Source organism: Phocoena phocoena, chromosome 1, assembly GCF_963924675.1.
Source record: "Phocoena phocoena chromosome 1, mPhoPho1.1, whole genome shotgun sequence".
Taxonomy (NCBI): Eukaryota; Metazoa; Chordata; class Mammalia; order Artiodactyla; family Phocoenidae; genus Phocoena; species Phocoena phocoena.
The window spans coordinates 36,227,894-36,250,795 of record NC_089219.1 but is presented as its reverse complement, the minus strand read 5'-3'; the positions used below and the strand labels follow the sequence as shown (position 1 = coordinate 36,250,795).

Genomic DNA, 22,902 nt, shown 5'->3' with positions numbered 1-22,902 from the left:
ACTGTCTGGATGTGCAGGGGTTACAGCATATGCCAGGCTGCACTGTGCTCAAGGCCACCAGTAGAGCTGGCAGTCTCTGGAGCACCTAGGGGACCCACACCGAATATGCACAGGGCCCTGGGGACTGTCTGAGCACAAGGCTGTGTTCAAAGCAGCCGGTATCTACGGTCACTGCTGTGTGTGAACCAACCTGAGTGCAGAACCACAGGTGTTCCTGGATACAGGTGTTTGGGCAAAGCTGGTCAGTGGTTAAAGGGCTGCTAAGGGCCTCAGTGCAGGCAAGCCCCAGCCCCATACCCATGGAGTGGGTATGGTGATCCCCCTCCTGCCCACCCTCCCAGCCAGGGGCATGAGAAGTGGTGGGAAGGAAAAGGAAGCAGCCCAGTCCAACTCAGCAGCTCTATTTACACAGCACCATCCCACACCCCGTGTGGCCCCTCACGGCTTCTTGGCTTTCTTCACAGAAGAGGAGCTGGAGGCCGATTCCCGTCGCTTCCTCTGAGGAGACACAGAAGGTGCTGAGGTCAATGGCCCCCAGGGTCAGATTCAGGCTGGGTGCACGTGTTTCACTCTCTGAGTCAGGAAGGTGATGCCCACTGACCGACCACCCACTCCCTCATTCTCAGAACCCCTCAGAGTGACGACTCCTGTTGCAGGCACTAGAGGGGATGGGGCCTGCGTACGCACGTGCGTGTGCTCACTAGCAGGGCCAGTTTGCGCTCTCCCGGCCTCTTACCGAATTGGGTGTGAGGGGTGCGCCCACCACATCAATGATGGCGTCCTTGCTGGGGTCCGGGCCGAGACCAGGTTCAGGCACCACCGGCTCCGCTGGGGCCGGAGCCGGGCCCGATGCCGGTGTGGCGGGGCCCCCCAGCACACCGGCCCGGGCCAGCGCCTCGTGCCGGTGCCGCAGCATCTGCAGCTCGTACTCGCAGTTGGCGCACGCCTGCTTGAGCTCGTAGAGCAGCACCAGGTCACTCCGCAGCTCATTGAACATGTGCACCAGCTCCTCCGTGGGCGTCGGGCTCAGTTCTGTGGGCAGGTGGGTGGAAGGCACAGGGACAGAGCTGGGGTGCTGTGGGGAGGCCAGCAACCTGAACTGCCCCCCATGCCCGGCCTTTATCCACGGCCTCGGTGGGGACGTCCTGAGGGGCTGGCCCCCGCACTCACCCACACCCAGCTCCAGCAGCATCTGTTCCAAGGCCTTGATCTTCTTCTGTCCCACAGAGCTTGGCAGCTTCATCTGCAATGACCCAGGCAACTAAGCCCTCTCCCCGCCACAAGCGGTTTAGAATGAAGGAGACTAAAGGAAGTGGGGGGAGTGGAAGAGAAGTTAACCCCTAGAGGCAGCTCTGGGTCACAGAAGAAAACAGCCAGTAAGTGGAATAGAGTGAAAGCTGTGAGCTCGGCCTGGCATCCCCCTGAGATCCCAGTACGTCCGCCTCCACCTGCACCGGCCCCATGGCCTGCACCATTCAGGCCGCAGAGCCCAGGGCCCAGACACAGTGAAGGAGGTGACTCACGTACCCGCTGACTCCTCAGCGTGACGCCTGCGGACTTGAAGTCTGGGAACTTGATGCCTGCAGTCTCAGGAACGGCCTGGGGGAGAAGGAGTTACGGAGACCAGGGTGTCACGGGGAGAGGGCCCAGCGTTAGTCCCAGCCCCCTGCCGGCTCCGCGTGCTCTCAGAGCCCTCCACCCTGAGCTGGGCTGACTTGGTCTCCACACCGGCTTCTCAGCCTCCTTTTTCTGGGGGAGCTTCTTCTTGGGGGCCTTGCGTTCCGTGCGCCGCTGCTCGGCAGTGGTGTCCGCCGCTGTTATCAGCTTCTGCAGGTCCTGGCTGCGCTTCTCCCGCTCCTTCTTCCGGGCCTCGATCTTGCGCAGCTCCTGCAGCAGGTACTCCTCCTCCGCCACCTGGGAAAGAGACGCTGAGACGCCCGTGAGGGTCATGGGGTGGTGAGAGGAGATGGGGAGATGGAGGGGTGCCGGGCTGTCTGTGAGGGAACCTGAGCAGCAGGGGATCGTGAGGGAGGTGAGGGCTACAGAGAGCAGGGAGGATGGCCGGCGAGAGGCAGGACTGGATGGGGGCGGGAAGAGGGGGAAGAAGGGGAGCTGGGTTGAGGGAGTTGAGGGTATGGAGGAGGGAGGCAATGGTCAAGGGGTTTCACGGCACGGAGCAGAGTCTGTGGGACTTGGGCTGACCTGCTCTGGGGTCCGGTTATAGAGACGCTCCAGCTGTTCCTTCCGCCGTCGCTCGTGCCCAGCATCAAACACTGGTATCTTGAGGTCTGTGCCTGGCACGGCCCGCACGTTGGCAAGCTTGGCACAGATGTGGTAGTAGCGCTCCTTCAAGTCCTCCACAGAACGCTTCTGAGGATAAAGATATAGAGAGAGGAAAGATGAATACTCAGAGGCATGTGGAAAGGAGAACATGAAGGTAGTGGGCCTGCCACGCCCAGGGGTTGGGCCCACATGCAAATGCACGATACCAGCTCACCTTGAACTGCTGGTGGTCATACCGGTCGTGGATAACAACAAAACGTAGGTCAAAGCGGCGGCTAAGGTCAAAGAGGTGGTCGGTTTCTGCCTTTGTCCAAGCGTCGTCATGAAGATAGAGCTGGTACTCCTGCTCTGAATACACGGGCACCTGCACCGTCTGCAGGCATGGAGGGACAGGGGCCCACGTCACGGCACGTCCTGCAGGCTCCAGCAGCCTGACCACAGCTCCTCCTGTTTATTGTCAATCCCTGGGCTGGACAAAAGCAAATCCTCTGCCTGGGACCCTGCACAGGGCACCTGGAGATGATGTTTCCAGAGCAAGAAAAGAAACTGCTTGACCAAAGGCCCTGGCAGCCTCTAGAGCTGTTGCCTGCCTCTGAATCCACTCCAGGACCAACTTCATCATGCCTTCGGCTCCAGAGCCTCGGTAACAGGACACATGCTCCTGACCCGATGGTTAAGGTGAGGGGACCACGTGTAAGTGCTTCTGGGGAGTCCAAAGGTCAACTTTGGAGTAAGGAAGATGGCTAAATTCTGGAGAAAGGCCCAGGAGCCCTAGTCGTGGCACACTTGTCTGAAGCACTCCTGCCACCCAGTGGTGACAGTGAGACTTGCCGCTCCCCCGGAGCTGGCCAAGGTCACATCTCTAAGGAAAAGGCACCTGAATCCTACTCGCAACGTACACCCCCCTCCCCAACACCCATGCCCCGTCCCCCAGACCTCCCTCAGGGACAACAGCACCACCACCAGCTGCGTCTATCAGTCAGAGACCCCAGGAAAGAGACAATGCTAGGCTGGACCATGGAAGTTTCTCCATCAAAGACCACATTGGCTCTGAACCTGCTCTCAAAACCCTTATGTCCAGCTGCCTCTCGGACATCTCCTACTGGAGATCCTATATACATCTCAAACTGAATATGTTCAGGTGATACATGTTAACTAGGTTTACTGGGGTGGTCATTTCACAATATATACAAGTACTGGATCATTACGTTGTAACCTGAAGCTAATATATGTATGATATATAATAATTATAACTCAATTTAAAAAAAAATCCTAATATGTTAGTACTGAGCTCATCGTCCTCCCTCAAACTCCTATCTCCCCCAGTCCGGATCTCAGTCACTGTCACCATCACCCAAGCGGAAACCTAGCAGGCATATTTAAATCCTACCTTTACCCTTGACCCATCCCCTTTCCCACATCTGTGGATTTTACCTCCCAATTCTGTATCTCCTCTGCCACAACCCTGTCCAGACCACCACTACCCCTTGCCTGGATAGAGAAACAGCCTCCCCACTGGTGTCTCTGCCTCCATTTAATCCTCTTCCAAACAATTCTCCATCTGCAGCCCAGATGTGACCTCTCTGAACACTGCTGCTTGAAATAAAAAGAAGCTCACCGTCAAGCAAGGGAGATGGTCATTCATTCAACAAATATTTATCATGGGCCTGCTAGCCCTATGCTGGGGACACAGTGCTGAATAAGACAGACAGGGGCCTTGCCTTCTCAGAGCTCACAGTCCAGCTGAAAATTTAGTAAAGTGCAGCGAATCTGATGACAAAGGTATGCCTAGGGTATAATGAGTGATACCTGATGCAGCCTGGGACAAGGGTTGTCAGGGAAGAGGTAAATGGAGCCTGGTTCAGTCTTAAAGTTAAGTAGAACTGAACCAGTGAGGGAAGGCGCTGGAGAGACTCCTAAGCAGGGGGGCCACATAAACAGCGATGAGAGAGAAATGGCCTTCTGTGTGTGGGCTTGGCAGTCAGGGACACTAAGGGAAACAAGAAAAGGGTGAGACAGGGAGAGGCCTGAAGAGAGCCTGGAGAGTTGACAGAGGCAAGCTGCTGTAAGCCCTGTGTGACTGCTAAGGAGTCTGGAATTCATCCTGTGGGTGACGGGAGTCAGTAAGGTTGGTTTTAAAGAGAGGAGTGAGATGGTCATGATTCTCTTTTACAAAGACCACCCTGGCAACAGTGAAGACGGGGGAAACATGAGCCTGGGAGACCAGCTGGCAGGTTTAAGAAATAATCCAGGTGGGAAGTGAAGAGGCCTGAAATAAAGCAGCACGAGTGGAAGGCAGAGAAAAGGGCATGGACTTGACAGGCTTTAGATTAAACATCATAGGATGTGACAACTGGCTGTGAGGGGTGAGAGAAGATGCTGTCATAGGTAACTCCTATGTTTCTGGCTTGAGCAGGAAAGCGGCTGGGGAGCCACAGACTGAAAGCGGGACCCCAGGAGAGAGCAGTATTGGAGGGAAGATTGTTAGTTCCCTTTACTTCGACTTCACTCTCCACCCAGTCACCACGATCTTTCTAAAATTCAAATCTGATCCCAACACCTCTCTACTTAAAATTTGCCAGTGGCTCCCTAAAGACATCAGAGCAAAGCCCAAATTCCTGAGCCTGGCTGCCAAGCCCTGCCTGACGTGGCCCTGCTGCCCTCTCAGGTCTCATCTCCCACCATATGCTACCTTGGACTTTAGGCTCCATCAACGGGGAAATGCCCGCAGCATCCCACACATATGACTGATTTTTCATTTATGCCTTTGCTCGTGATGTCCGCTCTGCCTGAACAAGTCACTGCACTCCTTTTCTACTGTTACCTGGTAACATCCTTCGAGACTCCAATCAACGCCATATGACCCAGCAATCCCACTCCTGGGCATATATCCGGAGAAAACTCTAAGTTGCAAAAATACATGCACCCCTATGTTTATAGCAGCACTATTCACAGTAGCCAAGACACGGAAGCAACCTAAATGCCCATTGACAGATGAATGGATAAAGAAGATGTGGTATATATACAATGGAATATTACTCAGCCATAAAAAAGAATGAAATAATGCCATTTGCAGCAACATGGATGGACCCAGAGATTATCATACTAAGTGAAGTAAGTCAGACAGAGAAAGACAAATATCATACGATATCACTTATATGAGGAATCAAAAATATAATACAAATGAACTTATTTACAAAACAGAAACAGACTCACAGACATAGAAAACAAACGGTTACCAAAGGGGAAGGGGGAGAGGGATAAATTAGGAGTTTGGGATTAGCAGATACAAACTACAATATGTAAAACAAATAAACAAGGTCCTACTGTATAGCACAGGGAACTATATTCAATATCTTGTATTAACCTATAATGGAAAAGAGTAAGAAAAAGAATACACACACACACATAACTAAATCACTTTGCTGTACACCAGTAACACAACATTGTAAGTCAACTATACTTCAATTAAATAAAAAACTCAAGTTCTAACTTCTCCAGGAAGTTTCCATGACCTTCAGTTCCTCCCAATATGGCATGTATCCCACCAAACTGTAATTGCCTGTGCCTCCCCCCAGCGCCCCATCAACATGCAGAGTTTCTAGAGGGCAGATACTGTGCCTGATTCATGTTTGTGCCCTCACTGCCTCGGGCTTGACTCGGCATGGAGTAGTATTTACTAAATACAAAATGAACCCTCTTTTGTCTTTACCTCAAATTGTCTCATCCAACCTTCCCACCCCCACCTCAAATCTCTTACCTCTTGCTTATCCCTTCTCAGTCTTACATCTCCAGCCTCTCCCTCCACTGGACCTGAGGGGCCTAAGGATGGTGGTGAGGGGCCTAAGGAGGAAAACCAGTTTGGGGGCATGGGGGAGAATGATGGGTCACACCTTGACATACTGAGTCTGAGAGGCCTGTGAGCCATCCAGGGGGAGGTGTCCAGGTGCAGGTGGGTATACTGGCTGAGGGGAAGGAAGTCAGGACTTGGGAGTCCTGGATTCAAGCCCCCAGTGCTTGCAGGCTCGAAGTCTAGGCTGCTCCAAGCTGCAGGGACTGTGGGGCCGTATCGTGAGTGGCTTAAACAACAGCCTAGGGAATCCGAGCCCAGCCCAGCTCTGCTTCTCACTGGCTGGGTGAGTCTGTATAAGGCCCTGCTCCATCTAAGCCACAGTAATCTAGACCAGAGATAATTCAGCTTGGCTTAGGGTACAGAGAATGAAGAACACAGGCAGATGGGATTTATTATAGAAACAGAGTCAGCAGGACTCAATGACTAGATGTATCACTGACGTCTAACTCAAATGCCAGCTTCTCAGAGAGGCCCTCCCTGACCACCCTATTAGGCCTCCCCTACACCTACAAGTTCACTCTTTATCTCATTTCATATCCTGGTTTTATTTTATTGACGGCTCTTATCTGAAAGAATCCAATTCATTTGCTTACGTGTTTGTTATCTGTCTTCCCCTACCTTCTTTGTTCCATTGTTGATTGAAATAATATGAGAGCTAAGGGAGAAGCTAAGTCAAGGATGATTCCCAAATTTCTGGTTTGGGCAACTGGGTGGATAGTGGTGTCATTCATTCACTTATGTGAGGAACAGGTTTGGGGGTGGGGAACCGAGAGAAGATTATGAGTTCTGCTCAAGGGTATCCACTTGATCTGAAGTACCCATGGGGCCTTCAGGGAGAGAGGTAAGCAAATGACTGGATATATGTGGACTGCTGCTCTGGACTGGAGATACTGAATTGGGGTTAATGGCATACAGAGGGTAACTGAGGTCACAGGGTAAATGAGACACACTAGGGAGAAAGTAGAGAGTGAGAAGAGTAGAGGACCTAGGACACAGCTCTGAAGAATAGTGAGAAATAAAAGGCTAAAGCAACAAACCAAAACTCAGAGCAGGTCTAGGAGAGGACAGGATCCCATGGGCAGTGAAGACCCACAGAGGTATTTGCACCAAAGACTGAGTGGGTAACCACTGTTAATGACCTGGCCTGAGGGGGCCTCTGGAGCCAACTAGGAGACTGGAGTGCTCAGGCAAGTGGCTCAGAGTAGGTGGGCAACCTTGGCCTACGTCCCAATGGTGGTGGCTCACCTTATTGAACCTGGCGAAGGGGTAGTCCTTGCCCTCCTCTGCTGCCCGTCGCCAGTGGAAGAACATGGCTCCATCCTTGCGGGCTGGGTTGGTGAATGGCATCCACTTCCACGGCCGTACCTTCTTGGAGCCCAACTTGGCCTTCACTGTGCGGTAGCCTTGACCAGTGTCACTGGGTAGCAGTGGGGGTGCATCCCTGGAAGCAGGGTTTAAGGAGGTGAGAGATTACAGTCAGAAGGTGTGTAGAGAGCCTTTGGACCCAGGCTGCTGATCTACCATAGAGCAAGGAAGTCACGTCCTGGAGTGAGACATCCGAGCTCCCACATCCTAAGCAAGCGTGGAGAGGGGAGCGGGGAGAAAACTGGCTGGGAAAATTAGGCGTTAGGGACATGCAGGTTGGTCAGGGACCAAAGCCTGGGGGATCTGGGATTCTAATACTTGCTTCTTGTCAGAGTAGAGCAGTGCATAGACCTCCCGGTGCATGCCCTCAGGCCTCTTGAAGGTCAGTGTCTCAGAGGACTTCTTGGACTTTTTCTGGGGAGGGAAACCACAGGAGAGGAACCACAGGCTAGACTCCCTTCCCTGAAAATTCTTTAGCCCAGCTCAATCCCCGAACAAACCAGCATCTACAGGTACAATGACACACATACACACTGTGACACATAATGACACACTATGAAGGTACAGAAACCCACTCAAGGGGCACCTGGGTCTGAGCAGGTCATTCCCCTCCACACCCGTACCTCAGAGCCCTACCTGTCAGAGCAGAAGATACTTTTCCAGCATCTCTCAGCATGTCACACCGAGTCGATGTCCCCCCAATATCCCACAAGTGTCACACTCTCTAGGTCCTGTCTTACAAATGTCACACCCTCTTGGTCCCCACCATTTTCCACGGGGTCCCACCTCCTCCATCCCATCTCACCAAGGTGACACATATTCTCTATCCCGTTATTTCACATCTTTTACCGCCCATCTCACAAGAAGTGTGGCACCTCATCTCTCCCCGAGCCGTCTTCCGTTGTCACTCCTACCCACCACTTCACTAACGCTACCCAGCGCTCTCAGGCACCACTGCTACCTTGTCCGGATTGATAATGTCCTTCTTGCTGATGGTCCCGGAGGCTGCATCCCCCTCTGGACCCCCGAGTTCTAGAATGTCCCGCACATCCGCGCCCGTAGCCATCGCGCCCGAGAGATGGGGGAGCGCCTGAGGAGCTACCAGGCTCAGATCGGGGGGCAGAGCCACTTCAGCCCCAAGTGGGGGCGGGGTGAAGAGGCGGGCCGCGAGGACGAGAGTGGCTCAGGGTCAGGTCGGGGCCCCGCCACTGTCCCGCCGCCTGGGTCTCCCTAACGGCCCCAGCTGCCTCCTAAGCCCCAGCGCCTCCGCACCTAGACGTCCGGGCTGCGGCCCAGCGACTCCCCTATCCCCGCAAAGCCGCAAACAGAAACTTCCGGTCGTGCGCGTTAGAAATGTGGCCGTCAGGAACACTTCCGGTCTGTGCTTAGCGGAAACCGAGCCGGCTGGTAACCCAGTGTGAAAACTACTGACCGCGTAGGGACTGCTGCACTCCTTGCCTCCCAGGAGCCCGCGCGTTTCTTGGGCTGCCTGCTTTCTGGCATTTTCCCTCTGCGTTGCTCCGTCGCGCAATGAAGAGAGAGTGCACAGCTTTGTGACCTTGGAAGTCGCTTAATTTCTCTGAACTCGTTTCTTCACTTTAAAATGGAAATTGTCATGGTACCTGCGTAAGTGAAGTGCCAATAATCCATGTAAAACATTTGCACGGTGCCTTTTTTCATTACATAAATTAGTGGTATTGTCCCTGTTCATTAAGTGCTAAGTACGTACCAGATACTGCTACGCGTTCGAGATGAAGAGATCAACTGGACAAGGCAGAGTTTCCCAGGGTGGCTGCCAAGATGGAGTGAGGTCTGGACCCTCACTTGCACCTCCTCTGATGAGGGGGGGTGTGGGTTGGGGCCTCATGGGGCTTTCCTGGAGCCCAGCTTCCTGGAAATTCACTAGTCTGGGAGCTAACTGCATTAGTGTGGGTTCCAAAGAAGTCCAAGAACACAGCCCCAAACAGGTAGCAGCTGGAAGAAGTATCCCTCAAAGGAAGAAACTTGCTGATCTCCCTGGAGAGAGAGAAACTTCTAGAACAGGAGGTCCTGAGGACGCACAGAAGGGACAGGAGAAGCAGCTCCCAACTTCAGCCTCTGCAAACTAGCCTGTAGACATGGAGGACACTGGGCATTGAGCATGGGGGATGGAGTGGAGCTTGTAAGGTATTAAGGAGACCAGGCCCCAAGCCAGGGGCATGTCAAAAATCCAAGCGGGGCCTGGAGAAGCAGACAGCCCACACAAGTGAGCTATCAATGTTGTAACTTATTCTGGCTTGGAGGCATATGGGGACATAGCTGCTGCAGCCCGCAAGCCTAGCTAGACCCTGAAAGTTTGAAGAACTGGGCCTAGAGGTACAAACCTTGCCCTGTTCCTGAGGCCTGATTCCTGGGTGAATCCTCTGAGCTCTAAACAGTTTCCAGGAGAAGCCAGGGTGTTGCAGCAGAAATTGCCCCCAGGGTAAGGGAATGATCCTTGGAGCGAGAAGTGGGAGAGGGTCCTGCACCTCTGCCTCAAAACCCTTGACTCTGCCTGTAGTTACTGTGTAGCATAATTATTTGTTTAAGATATGTTTCTCTTGATAGAATCATTTCTGTGAGGGCAAGGATCGTGGTGCATAAATGTGTGTATGTGTAAGGCATTATTCTAGGCTCTGGGGATGCAGTGGGTGAATGAGATACAAATATTTCCCAGTGGGGCTTGTAACTAGCATATGAACAATAAAATAGATAGTGTAAGTTTGATGGTGACAAGTGCTGTGGAAAAAATAAAATAGGGTAATAGGATGGGGGACTATGTGGAACCTCAGGGAAGTTTTCTCCAGGGAGCTGAAATCAGAGCTGAGGTTTAAGTGATGGAAATAGCCACCTGGGGAAGGAGAGTTTCAGACATGAGGAATAACACGTGCAAAGTCTCTAAAATGGAAGGAACTATGTGTTGAAAGGACGTAAAGAAAAAAGGCCAGTGTGGTGGCATCACTTCTGAAGAGACTCTTGCATTGCAGTGTCCTATTGAGGGGCCTGGGAGAGGGACTTCAGGCTGGGGTGCTCTGGGGCTGCAAAGTTGACTTTAACAGAGTTTTTATTCAATCCTGAGAGCAATGTGAAGCCATTGAAGGGTGTGTGGAGGTGGCATGGGGAGGAGAGTTAGGAAGAAGGCTGAAAAGAGTCAGATCCATCTTCTAGAAAGATAACTGGTGGCTTGCCAGTGGGGAGGATGAAGCTGGAGGCAGGAGAACCTGGTGAGAGGCAGCGGTAGAGTCAGCTGGGACTGGGGGCTGGTTGGCTGTGGCAGTAGGATGCAGAATAAAAAAGGGTCGCAGAAGCCCCTCCCTCCTCAGCCTCTCTGTTCACAGCTGCGCCCAGAAAGAGTGGACTGGAGCTCCTGAGTGCCTGGCCTGGCTCTCTCCTTCCTTTCCCCCTCTCCCCTCCTCCCCTCTCCTACCAAGACTATTCACTCCTTAAGCATGGCACTGGGTCTCCTCATCCTCTGGTCTCTCCCAGCACGTGCCCTATTTGCAGGGGCTCCTTAGAAACTGTGGGAAAGGGAAGGTGGTCTGTGTGTGGTGTGATCAAGATCCAGAACCGCTCAGTCTGACCTGGTCTTGCTCAGGTTAATTATGAAGAACATTTTCCAACTAAAAGGACAAATTTCCCACTTTTTGAAATGCGCAAAGAACATGATTAGGAAAGTCACAGAAGAAGTGCAACAGCCAGTAACCATACAGATAAGCATTCCACCTCACTGGGATTGAAAGAGCTGAAAAATTGAAAGCTATAATGAGAAATCATTTTATGCCTATCAGATAGGTAAAACTTGAACATAACTGTGATACCTATTTTTGACAAGGATATGGACGACATAGGCACCAGCCTACTGTTGATGGGAATGTACATTGATTCGATTTTGTTCATTAGTTCATTCAACAAATAATTGTTTAGTACTTACTGTAAGCCACTTAGATATGCCACTACATGCCAGGCCCTGTGCCATAGAGGCCTCAGCAGTCCAGAAGGAAAAGTGATCACTGCCTTCAGCTGGTACATTAAGAACTGTGCACTTGATCGTGTGAAAGTTGGACCTCAATAAAAAGAAAAACAGGTAGATGGGAACTGGAGCTGCCAATGAGGCCTGATCAAGATGACAACCTCTCCAAAGCATCCTGCACCCCTGGGGGGAAAGCCAGTGGGGCGCGCGAAATTGGCAAAGTCGAGGGCAAGGAGCTGGAGGATGGTGGCATCGACAAGGCGTGTGTGGTCCCCGGCCAGTTCTGGGGGCCAAAGAAAGATCAAGACCTCCTCTGGGAATGGCTGGAAGACACGTGTGGCACCAACAGGGAGCAGTCCCCGGACAGTGCCAGGTGCCTTCCGGAGGGGAGCGCCTCCCTTGGTGCTCTCGGGAGCCCCGCCCCGTCCCCAGCCCCAGCGCTGAGTCTCCAAAGTTTGCGGCGGAGTGGAGACTCCACCTCCATCCTCCGCAAAGGAAAAGATTGCTGTTGTCAAACTCACCGCCCATGTATTCCAGGGTTTGTGGGAGTTCTCTCCCCGCACCATTTCAGCTTTTTTGGAATTCGTGCTCTTGCAGGCATCTCCCTTCTCCTTCCCCTGCCAGTTCCACGTCGACAATTACCAGCTTTCCTGAGTGGACTCCTGGCCCCTTCCCTCACCCTCGCTCCCCTCACCTGTGGTCTATTTTATGCCGTTTGGCTTTTTTTTTTTTTTTTTAGTTCAGTCTTTCCAGCAGCCAGAACTCTGAGAAATAAGTTTCTACTGTTTAAGTCACTCAGGCTATATAGTATTTGTTAGAGCAGCTCAAACTAAGACAACGTTTTTTTCTTCTTTTATATACATGTTGTATTTTTCTTTGAGCCCGTCCTTCCAAAATCTTGGAGTGTCTTACAAACTTCTTTGCAAGTCAGTTCTTTAGCTTTCCTAAACTAAATAAATAAATAAAAATTAAAGTAAGAAACAAGATGCCACAGCTTATACCACTCACCTCAAAGAAAGAGTTAAAAGCTTGGTGGCCCTCTTTGGGTTTGGAGGCGATGTGTACTATTTTGGGGCATGCTGCTCTGACTCACTTACCAGTAATCTGTAAGTATAGAGAGGAACCTGGCTCCAAAGGGGGTTCTCCAAAAGGTAGGTCCAGGTTGCAATGCAAGCTGTGTTACCAGTCGGGCCTGATTATCCAATAGACCCAATGGTTTTGGAAGTATTTTGTGACAAAAAACTTACATATACCTTCTGGCAACCCCAATTGGAGAATTACAGCATGGGCACCTAGGATTCTGAAGTAAGGCTCTGATCCCACCCGCAAACCACTGGCTACTACTTGAAAAGCAGTCTTTGGCTTACAGCGACCCTGGTAGAAACTGAACATTTGTCCACGAGACGCTGTGAACCCACCCAATGTGAACTGAGAATTATCTAATCTGCTGGACCATAAAGTTGGGGATGCAAGTCAGCATTCCACAATAAAATGTAAGGGGTATTTAGACCTTTCTTATTTTCAATTACAAATACTTAGAGCTATAATTCTCACCCTAATGACTGCTTTAGCTGCATCCTACTAATCATTTTACAGTTTCATTATCGTACTAATTTCCCTTGTGATTTTGCTTCTTTGATCCATGGATTGTTTAGAACTATGTTGCTTAATTTTCAAACATTTGGGAGTTTTCTAGGTACCATGATTATTGATATCGAATTTAATTTTATTGTGGTCATAGAACATATTCTATATGATTTCAATCCTTTCAAATTCTTTTTTTAAATTAAATTTTATTTTTTTATACAGCAGGTTCTTATTAGTTATCTATTTTATACATATTAGTGTATATATGTCAATCCCAATCTCCCAATTCGTCCCACCACCACTCCCCACTCCCGCTCTCCCCCCTTGGTGTCCATACATTTGTTCTCTTCATCTGTGTCTCTATTTCTGCCTTGCAAACCAGTTCATCTGTACCATTTTTCTAGTCAATCCTTTCAAATGTATTGAGGTTTGTTTTATGGCCCAGCCTGTGGTCCATTGGTGAACATATCGTGTGTATTTGAAAAGAATGTTTATCCTGCAGTCCTGGTACAGAGTTTTATAAATTTCAGTTAGGGCAAGATGATTGATGGTATTGTTCACATAATCTATGTCTTTATTGATTTTTTATGTCTCTTAGTCTATTGCTGAAGATTTTTTTTTTCATCTCCAGCTATGATTGTGGAATTGTGTATTTCTTCTTTTAATTCTGTCAATTTTTGCTCCACATATTTTGAAGCTCTGTTATTACACATTTTAAATTATTATTTCTTCCTGGTGAATTGATCATTTTATCATTAAGAAATATCTATCTTTATCTCTAGTAATCGTCTTGGTCTTGAAGTATACTTTATCTGATATAATAGCCACTCAGCCTTCACAAGCTTACTGTTTGCATGGTATGTCTTTTTCCTTCCGTTTTCTTTCATCTTTTAGAGTACATCTCTTATATACAGCAGATATTTGGGTTTTGCTTTTCTTTATCCATTCAAACAGTCTCTGCCTGTTGAGACCAATAAGTATTCATTGAGCGATGGGTGGTAAAGGAAAACATGCTTAAGCCTGGTCTCATTTGTATCCTTTCTACCTGATGCTGAACGCTTTTGGACACTACAGACTTTAGAGTGGATCAAATAGTTTGCAGGTTATATTGGGCAGTTCAGTTTGCAAGGTCACTTGTCCTGGTTGTCCCATGGACAAGCATTCAGTTTCTGTCAGGAACCAGTAGTAAGATAAAGCTGTTTCTCAAAGGAGATCAGTTACTTATCAGACAGGGCATGGCTTTCTTCTGCACTGCTACTCCTGGGCTCGTTATAGACTCCCTCAGCAAGATGCCTGAAACATGATTGGGATCTGGTGGGTCATGGAGACCAAGTGGCCTATCTACTTACATTGCAGCCTAGACCACCTGGACAATTTCCTTTGCTCTGGATTCCTCTCAAAGTTGACAGTCTTTCAGGTCACTCAGTAAATGAGTGGGTTGCAAGACACCCAGATATGATGTATGCTCCCTCAAAAATCCAAGAAAACCACCAAGTACCCAAATTCAACTACTCTAAGACACCATCAACTGAAAGGTGCACCTTTATTTATATTCCACCGCGAAGAATTTTATAAAACACTATCAGTTAAGCCATAGCATACCATTGATTGATTTCAGAGATGTTAGAATGTTGGAATTGTGAATGTGCTAAATGCCACTGAATTGTTCATTTTAAAATGATTAATTTTATGTTATGTGAATTTTACCTTAATAAATTATTTTCTTAAATGTGAATCAGTAAAATATGGTATTCTGTCTCTTTCATATGGTAGGAGGTTGTAAGGCAAAGCAACTTGTACTTAGGACGGACATTGTGATGCTCCCTAGAACACTGGCTCTCCAGAAACATCGCTCACATGTATTTTCATGGAGTTTACCTTATCTACCTTGATTTACCAGAAGGGATCAACAGAAGGCTGTCACAGAACTATGTCACTATTTCCTCCTGCTGACAAGGGTTGTCAGAAGTCACCCATTAGCCTTGAGGATCCACTTCTGCTGGCCAGGGAGGCTCAAGGGGGTAGGATTTTGGATGCTCTGGGTCATCTGACTGCTTTCTTTTCTGGTCAACGCTCTGACTTTCAAATATGAGACCTGGCAAGGCTATGAGCTTTTTGTTTTGTTTTAATATTTATTTATTTATTTGGCTGCCGTGTCTCAGCTGTGGCACGCTGGATCTTCATTCCCGCGTGCGGGATCTTCATTGCAGCATTCAGGATCTTTAGTTGCGGCATGCAGGATCTACTTCCCTGACCAGGGATCGAACCCAGGCCCCCTGCATTGGGAGCACTGAGTCTTAACCACTGGACCACCAGGGAAGTCCCAAGGCTGTGAATTCTATTGATACCGCACTACAGTAATTCTCAATATAACACTTTGGATTTGATTTTCAGTTACTATCAGCCCCGCGACTGCAAAAGATAAATTATTTTTATCATAGACAGAGAAAGCCAATGGTTTTGGGACTTGTCTTGAGCCAAACTTTCAGAGTATTAAGCTTCACCTTCTTTTTCGTCATTCTGTCCAGAAAGAAGCCCCTCTTTACAGCAGTTCACAGATCCCATCTGCCCTCCATACTGTTCTGTGGCAGAGACCACTTGGCTCCCCGACACTTTGCCTTCAACGCATCTTTCATTCAGGTGATACTTGATTGCAGATGATAATCTATTGGCAGCAGGCCAAAGGCTACCTTTGATATTAGCTGGATTTTCACTGCCCCAAAATAAATACCAAATTCATGCCTGTTCTGATACCAATTTCTTTATCAGTTAAAGCTCATAGTTCTGAGTTATGTTTTCCAGTTAAAAAAAAAAAAGTAGCCAAAATTGTTCCAAAAAGAATTAGAAAACCAAATGGAGCAATAACCATAGAAAAAGTAAAAATATCGTCATTGAGCTACAATGTTAAAAAGTAACAGGCTGAGAGTTATAAATAGGTGGTTCTAGTCAAACTTCAAGGAACAGATTATTCCTCATTTAAATTAGTTGACTTCAGAGCGTATAAGAAGTTGAAATTTTTCTCAGCTCATGAGAGTAGCACAATATCAGAGCCTAATAAAGAGAGAAACACATTTGAAGGATACATAATTTTCACCTTATATAATCTATTTAAGAAAATAAGGAAAGGCCCATCATGCTGTTCACCAGTCAGGGTGTACGGCAGGGTGGAGCTGGAGGGCGGAGCAGGCAAGGTAAACCAGGATTGGAAAAACCACACTAGGCAAAGGACTGGCATCAAAACCAGGACTGAACTACGTTCATGTGGGTGATTTAGCGCAAGGAGTCTGATCACTAGATATCACGGATTCTGGCAAGATGCCTTCCCCCAAGAGCATGCCGAAAGATGCACAGATGATGGCACAAATCCTGAAGGACATAGAGATTACAGACTCTGAGGCAAGAGTTATAAATCAGATGTTGGAGTTCGCCTTTCAATTTGTGACCACAATTTTAGACGATGTGAAAATTTATTCAAGCCACGCTAAGAAAGCTACTGTTGATGCAGATGACGTGTGATTGGCAATGCAGTGTTGCACTAACCAATCTTTAACCTCTCCTCCCCAAGAGATTTTTTATTAGACGTTGAAGACAAAGAAATCAAACTCTTTTGCCATTGGTCAAGCCATAGTCAGCCCCTAAAGTGCCACTTGATAGATACTGCTTGACAGTCCAAACTATAAACTTAAATCTTTACCAAAAAAAAGGCATCTGCTCTGCAGGAAAAGTAAAGGTTCCACAGTTAAGTTTTGGTTCAGTTAGTAGCAGACCAAGAACGCCCACTCCAGACACACCAACCCCCAAAATCGTGTCCGTTTCAACTAAGGAAGGGACTCCAATGTCCCTCACAGAGCAAAGGTTTATGGTATAGTTACTCACTTCATAGTCCTAGCTGTAAAAGCATCAGTTCCTGCAACAGCAGCAGTTCAGAATGTCGGATTAATCCATCATTAATAGGGTCCCAAAACATTCTTATTAACACTAACGCAATGCCATCACAAAATACTGCCCATGAATCATCAAACACATTAAAAGAAAATGTGAAGGTGATGACGATGATGATGGTGATGACGATGAACATTTGTAATCCAGCCGTAATACATGTAACAGGTATACTTGATCTTGAATCCATTGTAGTGAAATTAAACACACACATGATGTTTTCAAGTCGTTTTAGAAAACTTCAGTAGTAGTTAATGAGTAAATACAGTCACCATACTTTTCAATTAAGATGTTGGATTTTCTTTAATAGGACTAGTAATTGTTTTTCAGCAGCCTTTCAGTGTAAAAAATAAGTTGTCATTCATGAAAGAAAGAAGGAAAGAAAGAAGAATGGTTCACCATTAGATTATATATCAATTTAACCTATTATATTAATAAATAAAAACATTTTAAATGAATGTCTTGATAAATTCAACACCCATTAATGATACAAAAGAAAAAAATGTCCTAGCATCTAGGAAGAGAACAGGCTTAATTTGATACACTGTTTGTTTTTTTTAATTTTATTTATTGATTTATTTATTTATGGCTGCATTGGGTCTTCATTGTTGCGTGGGCTTTCTCTAGTTGTGGCGAACGAGGGCTACTCTTCGTTGTGGTGCACGGGCTTCTCATTGCGGTGGCTTCTCTTGTTGTGGAACACTGGGCGTGCTGGCTCAGTAGTTGTGGCGCACGGGCTTAGTTGCTCCGCGGCATGTGGGATCTTCCCAGACCAGGGCTCAAACCCACATCCCCTGCATTGGCAGGCGGATTCTTAACCACTACGCCACCAGGGAAGTCCCACATTGTTTGTTTTTAATAAAACAATGATAAAAACCTACAGCAAATGCCATACTTAATGGTGAAGCAATAGACACATTCCAATTGAAGTCAGAAACAAGACAAGAATGACCTTTATCACCACTACTTTTAAAATGGTATCACTTATTTTCTCTAATTCAAAATGAGAAGGAAAACACTAAGAGGTATAAACATTAGAAAAGGAGAGGCAAATTGTGATTATTTGCAAATGACACTATTGCTTACATATAAAAACCTAAGAAAATCAATTGTTAAACTATTAGAATTAATAAGAGAATTCAGCAAGGTGACCACATACAAGAGCAACCTAAAAAATAATCAATAGCTTTCCTATATACCAGCCATAACCAATTAGAAAATGTAATAGAAAATAAGATTCCATTCACAATAGCAAGAAAAACTATTAACCACCTAAGAGTAAACCTAAAAATAGAATTTATCTCATGCCCTTACAGATAGTTCAAAATTAGGAAATCCATCAACCTAATTAATCACGTTGATAAAATCAAGTTGAAAACTATACAATTATACAGCAGCTAAGAATATTCAAGAACAGTTTCTGGTAAAAAACACTAAGTAAAACAAGAGACAAAAGGTATTTCCTAACTATGATAAAGAGTTGTTTATTTTCTTTTTCTGAGAAACAAAGAGCAAACATCATATTAAATGGCTAAACATTAAATGCACTGCCATTAAAGTCAGGAACAAGGCAGGGACCGTTGCTATCACTCAAAATTGTTTTGTGTAAAAATGAAAGAGAGAATTAGAAAAAGGGAGTAATGACTTCATACAGCAGACCCCATTCCAGAGTCTGAGAATGCCCCCTGCCATAAACAAGAGGACATGCTTTGACTTTATATTACACAATAGAATGGAAATTGAAATCTTACACAAAGACAGAAACTGATCAAAAGAGGTTATTTTCTTCTTTCCCTATCAAAGCCATTGCCAAGTACTATCCAGATATTACTCATACTGTTCCTGTCCTCTGCTTGAAGGAAAGATTTTTAAATTGTCCGAACAGTCCTGAGACCTGTCAAAATTTGAATGAGGGACTTCTCTGGTGGCACAGTGGTTAAGACTGTTCTCCCAATGCAGGGGGCCCGGGTTTGATCCCTGGTCAGGGAACTAGATCTCACATGCCACAACTAAGAGTTCACATGCCACAACTAAAAGTTCACATGCCACAACTAAGAGTTCACATGTCACAACTAAGGAGCCCACGTGCCACAACTAAGAAGCCTGTGAGCCACAACTAAGACCTGGCACAACCAAATTAATTAATTAATTAATTAATTTAAAAACTGAAAGCTTTGATGGGTAGAGTATTCTTGGTTGTAAGTTTTTGCCTTTTGTCACTTTAAACATATCATGCCACTCCCTTCTGGCCTGCAGAGTTTCTGCTGAAAAATCAGCTGATAACCTTATGAGGAGTCCCTTATATGTTACTTGTTGCTTTTCCCTTGTTGCTTTTAATATTTTCTTTTTATCTTTAATTTTGGTCAGTTTGATTACTATGGGTCTCAGTGTGTTCTTCCTTGGATTAATCCTGTATGGCCCTCTCTGCACTTCCTGGACTTGAGTGACTGTTTCCTGTCCCATGTTAAGGAAGTTTTCAGCTATCATCTCTTCAAATATTTTCTCAGGCACTTTCTCTCTCTCTTCTCCTTCTGGGACTGATATAATGCGAATGTTGGTGCGTTTGACATTGTCCCAGAAGTCTTAAACTGTCCTCATTTCTTTTTTTTTTTTTTCCTTTTTAAAATTTTGGCCATAGTACATGGCATGTGGGATCTTAGTTCCCTGACCAGGGATCGAACCCTCACCCCCTGCATTGGAAGGAGGAGTCTTCACAACTGGACTGCTGGGGAAGTCCCTGTCCTCACTTCTTTTCTTTTCTTTTTTTTTTTTTTTTATAAATTTACTTATTTTATTTATTTTATTTTTGGCTGTGTTGGGCCTTTGTTGCTGCATGTGGGTTTTCTCTAGTTGCGGCAAGTGGGGGCTATTCTTCATTGCGGTGCACGGGCTTCTCATTGCGGTCGCTTCTCTTGTTGAAGATCATGGGCTCTAGGTGCGTGGGCTTCAGTCGTTGTGGTGTGTGGGCTTCAGTAGTTGTGGCTCATGGGCTCTAGAGCACAGGCTCAGTAGTTGTGGCACATGGACTTATTTGCTCTGTGGCATGTGAGATCTTCCCGAACTAGGACTCGAACCCGTGTCCCCTGCATTGGCAGGCGGAATCTTAACCACCGCACCACCAGGGAAGCCCTGTTCTCATTTCTTTTCATTCTTTTTGTTTGGTTGGTTTTTGTTCTGTTCCATGGCAGTGATTTCCACCACTCTGTCTTCCAGCTCACTTATCTGTTCTTCTGCTTCATTTATTCTGTATTGATTCCTTCTAGTGTATTTTTCATTTCAGTTATTGTATTCTTCAACTCTGTTTGGTTGTTCTTTACATTTTCTAACTCTTTGTTAAAAACTTCTTGTAACTTCTCACTCTGTGCCTCTATTCTTTTCCCAAGTCCTTTGATTATTTTTACAGTCGCTACCCCTGAACTCTTTCTCAGGTAGATTTTCTATCTCCATGTCACTTAGCTGTTCTGGGGTTTTATCTTGTTCCTTTGTCTGGAACATATTTCTCTGCCATCTCATTTCATCTAAATTTCTATTTGTATTTTTATGTATGTGGAAGGTTAGTTATGTTTCTCAATCTTGGAGAAGTGGCCCTCTGTAGGGGATGTCCTATGTGTCTCTGCTTGTCACGCAAGGGCCAGGGACCAGCTGGCCCCAGGATAGGTTCTGACCTGCATTTGCAGACTGAGTTGCACAGGCTGCAGGATCATAGTTTTCTTGCTTCTGGTGTCTGCCCTTTAGTGGGTGAGGTGGTCTAGAGACTTGTGCAGGCTCCCTTGTGGGAGGGGCCAGTGTCTGCCCACTGGTGGGTGGAGCTGGGTCTTGGCCCTCTGGTTGGCAGGGCCATGCCAAGGAATGTGTCTAGAGGTGGCTGTGGGCTCAGGAAGTCTTTAGGCAGCCTGTCTGCTGATGGGTGGGGTTGTGTTCCCACCCTGTTGGTTGCTTGGTCTGAGGCACTGGAGCCTACAGGCTGTTGGGTGGGGCCAGGTCTTGGTGCTAATGACCCAAGCAAGATGTCTGCCTCCAACAAGAGTTCAAGTAGATGAACACTCCCTGATATTTCTGCCACCAGCTTTTATGACCCCAGAGAGAGCAATAGCCATCCTCTGCCTCCCCAGGACACACCCCCCAAGACCAGCAGATAGGTCTGGCCCAGGTCAGAAGTCACTGCTTTTGCCCTGGGTCTCGGTGTGTGCAACATCTTGTGTGCACCTCCAAAAGCGGAGTCTCTGTTTCCCCCAGTCCTGTGGAGCTCCTGTACTCGAGCCCCTCTGACCTTCAAAGACAAATGCTCTGGGGGGGTCCTCCTCCCAATGCCAGACCCCCAGGCTGGGGAACCTAAGGGCTCAGAACTCTCACTCCTGTGGGAGAACTTCTGCAATATAATTATTCTCCAGTTTGTGGGCTGCCCACCCAGGAAGTATGGGATTTGAGTATATGGTGAGTGCATCCCTCCTACCATCTTGTTGGGCGTCTTCTTTATGTCTTTGGATGTATAATGGCTTTTTTTGGGGGGTAGGTTCCAGTCTTTTTTATCAATGGTTGTTCTGCAGTTAGTTGTGATTTTGGTGTGCTTGTGAGAGAAGGTGAGCTCAGGGTCCTTCTACTCTGCCATCTTGTCTCCTCTCCAAATCAAGAGAAATATTTTTTAAAAGAGGAAAGATAGAGAGACAGAGAAAGAGAGACAAAGTGACAGAGAGAGAGAGAGATGACGATATGGTGAAATATTTTATAATTGAAAAAAATGGTTTTTATCAACAATAAAAATGAGGCTTACTCACATATTAAATGAAAAGATTTTCAAATTGTCAGACAAAGCAAAGTCTAACCCTGTGTTACCTATAAACACACCTAAAAGAAAGAGATTAGAAAGCGTAAAAATAAAAGAATGGCGGTTTCCCTGGTGGCGCAGTGGTTAAGAATCCGCCTGCCTATGCAGGGGACACAGTTTCCAGCCCTGGTCTGGGAGGATCTCACATGCTGCGGAGCAATTAAGCCCGTGCGCCACAGCCACTGAGCCTGCGCTCTAGAGCCCACGAGCCACAACTACTGAAGCCTGCGTGCCACAACTACTGAGGCCCACGCGCCTAGAGCCTGTGCTCTCAACCAAGAGAAGCCACCACAACGAGTAGCCCGTACACAGCAACGAAGAGTAGCCCCCGCTCATCGCAACTAGAGAAAGCCCATGTGTGGTATCGAAGACCCAACGCAGCCAAAAATAAATAAATCAAATAAATAAATTTATTTTTTTTAAAGTCTTAAAAAAAATAAAAGAATGGATAAATATATACCAAGTTAAGATGTAAAACACAAAAACAGCGAGGGTCATGATGTTGGTATCTGTCAAGGTAGAATTCTGACCAAAAAGCTTTAAAAAGAAAAAGGAGGACTTTTTAAAATGTTAATGGTTTTAACAATGGAGATATATACTCAATAACACAGCAGTCAGCTTCCACAAAGTAAAAACTACAGCAGATGCAGACAAAATAGAAACACATTAACAAGAGAAAAGTTTGATACATTACTTTCATTCCAAGACAAAGCAAGTGGATGAAATATGAATAAGGATTTAGGAAACCTAATCCAGTGCTACTGAAAATGTGGTTACAGACTGGTGCAAGTTCATGAACTATGGTTACCAGATGCAGTGAGATAAGAAGCTTGCTCCAGAATATAAATCGATGAACTACTTCCTTCATCTGGAAAGTCTTGCTACCAAAAAAAAAAAAAAAAAAATCAACTGAAACTATTTTGTGCTTAGTGATATAGTAGACTGGCTACTTTGAGTAGCACTGACCTAAAGAACGTAATCGGTATGGTAACTCTTACAAATATATGTTAAACTCTGAATATCATTATTAGAGAATACACTTCCTTTTGAAGTGCACATGGA

The 22,902-nt window shown here is 46.7% G+C and overlaps 1 protein-coding gene and 1 pseudogene across 1 annotated transcript; one reads left to right on the top strand and one right to left on the bottom strand.

The window, feature by feature from the left end:
- Window positions 1–385: 385 nt before the first annotated feature.
- Window positions 386–8,855, bottom strand: DMAP1 (DNA methyltransferase 1 associated protein 1). The gene is made up of 10 exons (XM_065878217.1): window positions 8,463–8,855; window positions 7,824–7,915; window positions 7,382–7,577; window positions 2,498–2,656; window positions 2,203–2,370; window positions 1,729–1,914; window positions 1,528–1,599; window positions 1,171–1,243; window positions 737–1,032; window positions 386–498 (listed from the first exon to the last, which is right to left on the bottom strand). The coding sequence occupies exons 1-10, from the start codon at window positions 8,565–8,567 to the stop codon at window positions 439–441; spliced, it is 1,407 nt and encodes a 468-aa protein (XP_065734289.1). The 5' UTR covers window positions 8,568–8,855; the 3' UTR covers window positions 386–438.
- On the top strand, window positions 8,580–17,160 carry LOC136126190 (transcription initiation factor TFIID subunit 9-like; annotated as a pseudogene).
- The last annotated feature ends 5,742 nt before the right edge of the window (window positions 17,161–22,902 follow it).

Bases quoted from the DNA above. Each gene is read 5' to 3' on its own strand.
- DMAP1 (XM_065878217.1), bottom strand. From the start codon at position 8,567: ATGGCTACGGGCGCGGATGTGCGGGACATTCTAGAACTCGGGGGTCCA. The intron at 7,578-7,823 runs GCAAGTATTAGA...CCCTGCTTCCAG, and splicing joins CTGCTCTACTCTGACAAGAA to GGATGCACCCCCACTGCTAC. The intron at 2,371-2,497 runs GTGAGCTGGTAT...CTTTATCCTCAG, and splicing joins ATGACCACCAGCAGTTCAAG to AAGCGTTCTGTGGAGGACTT.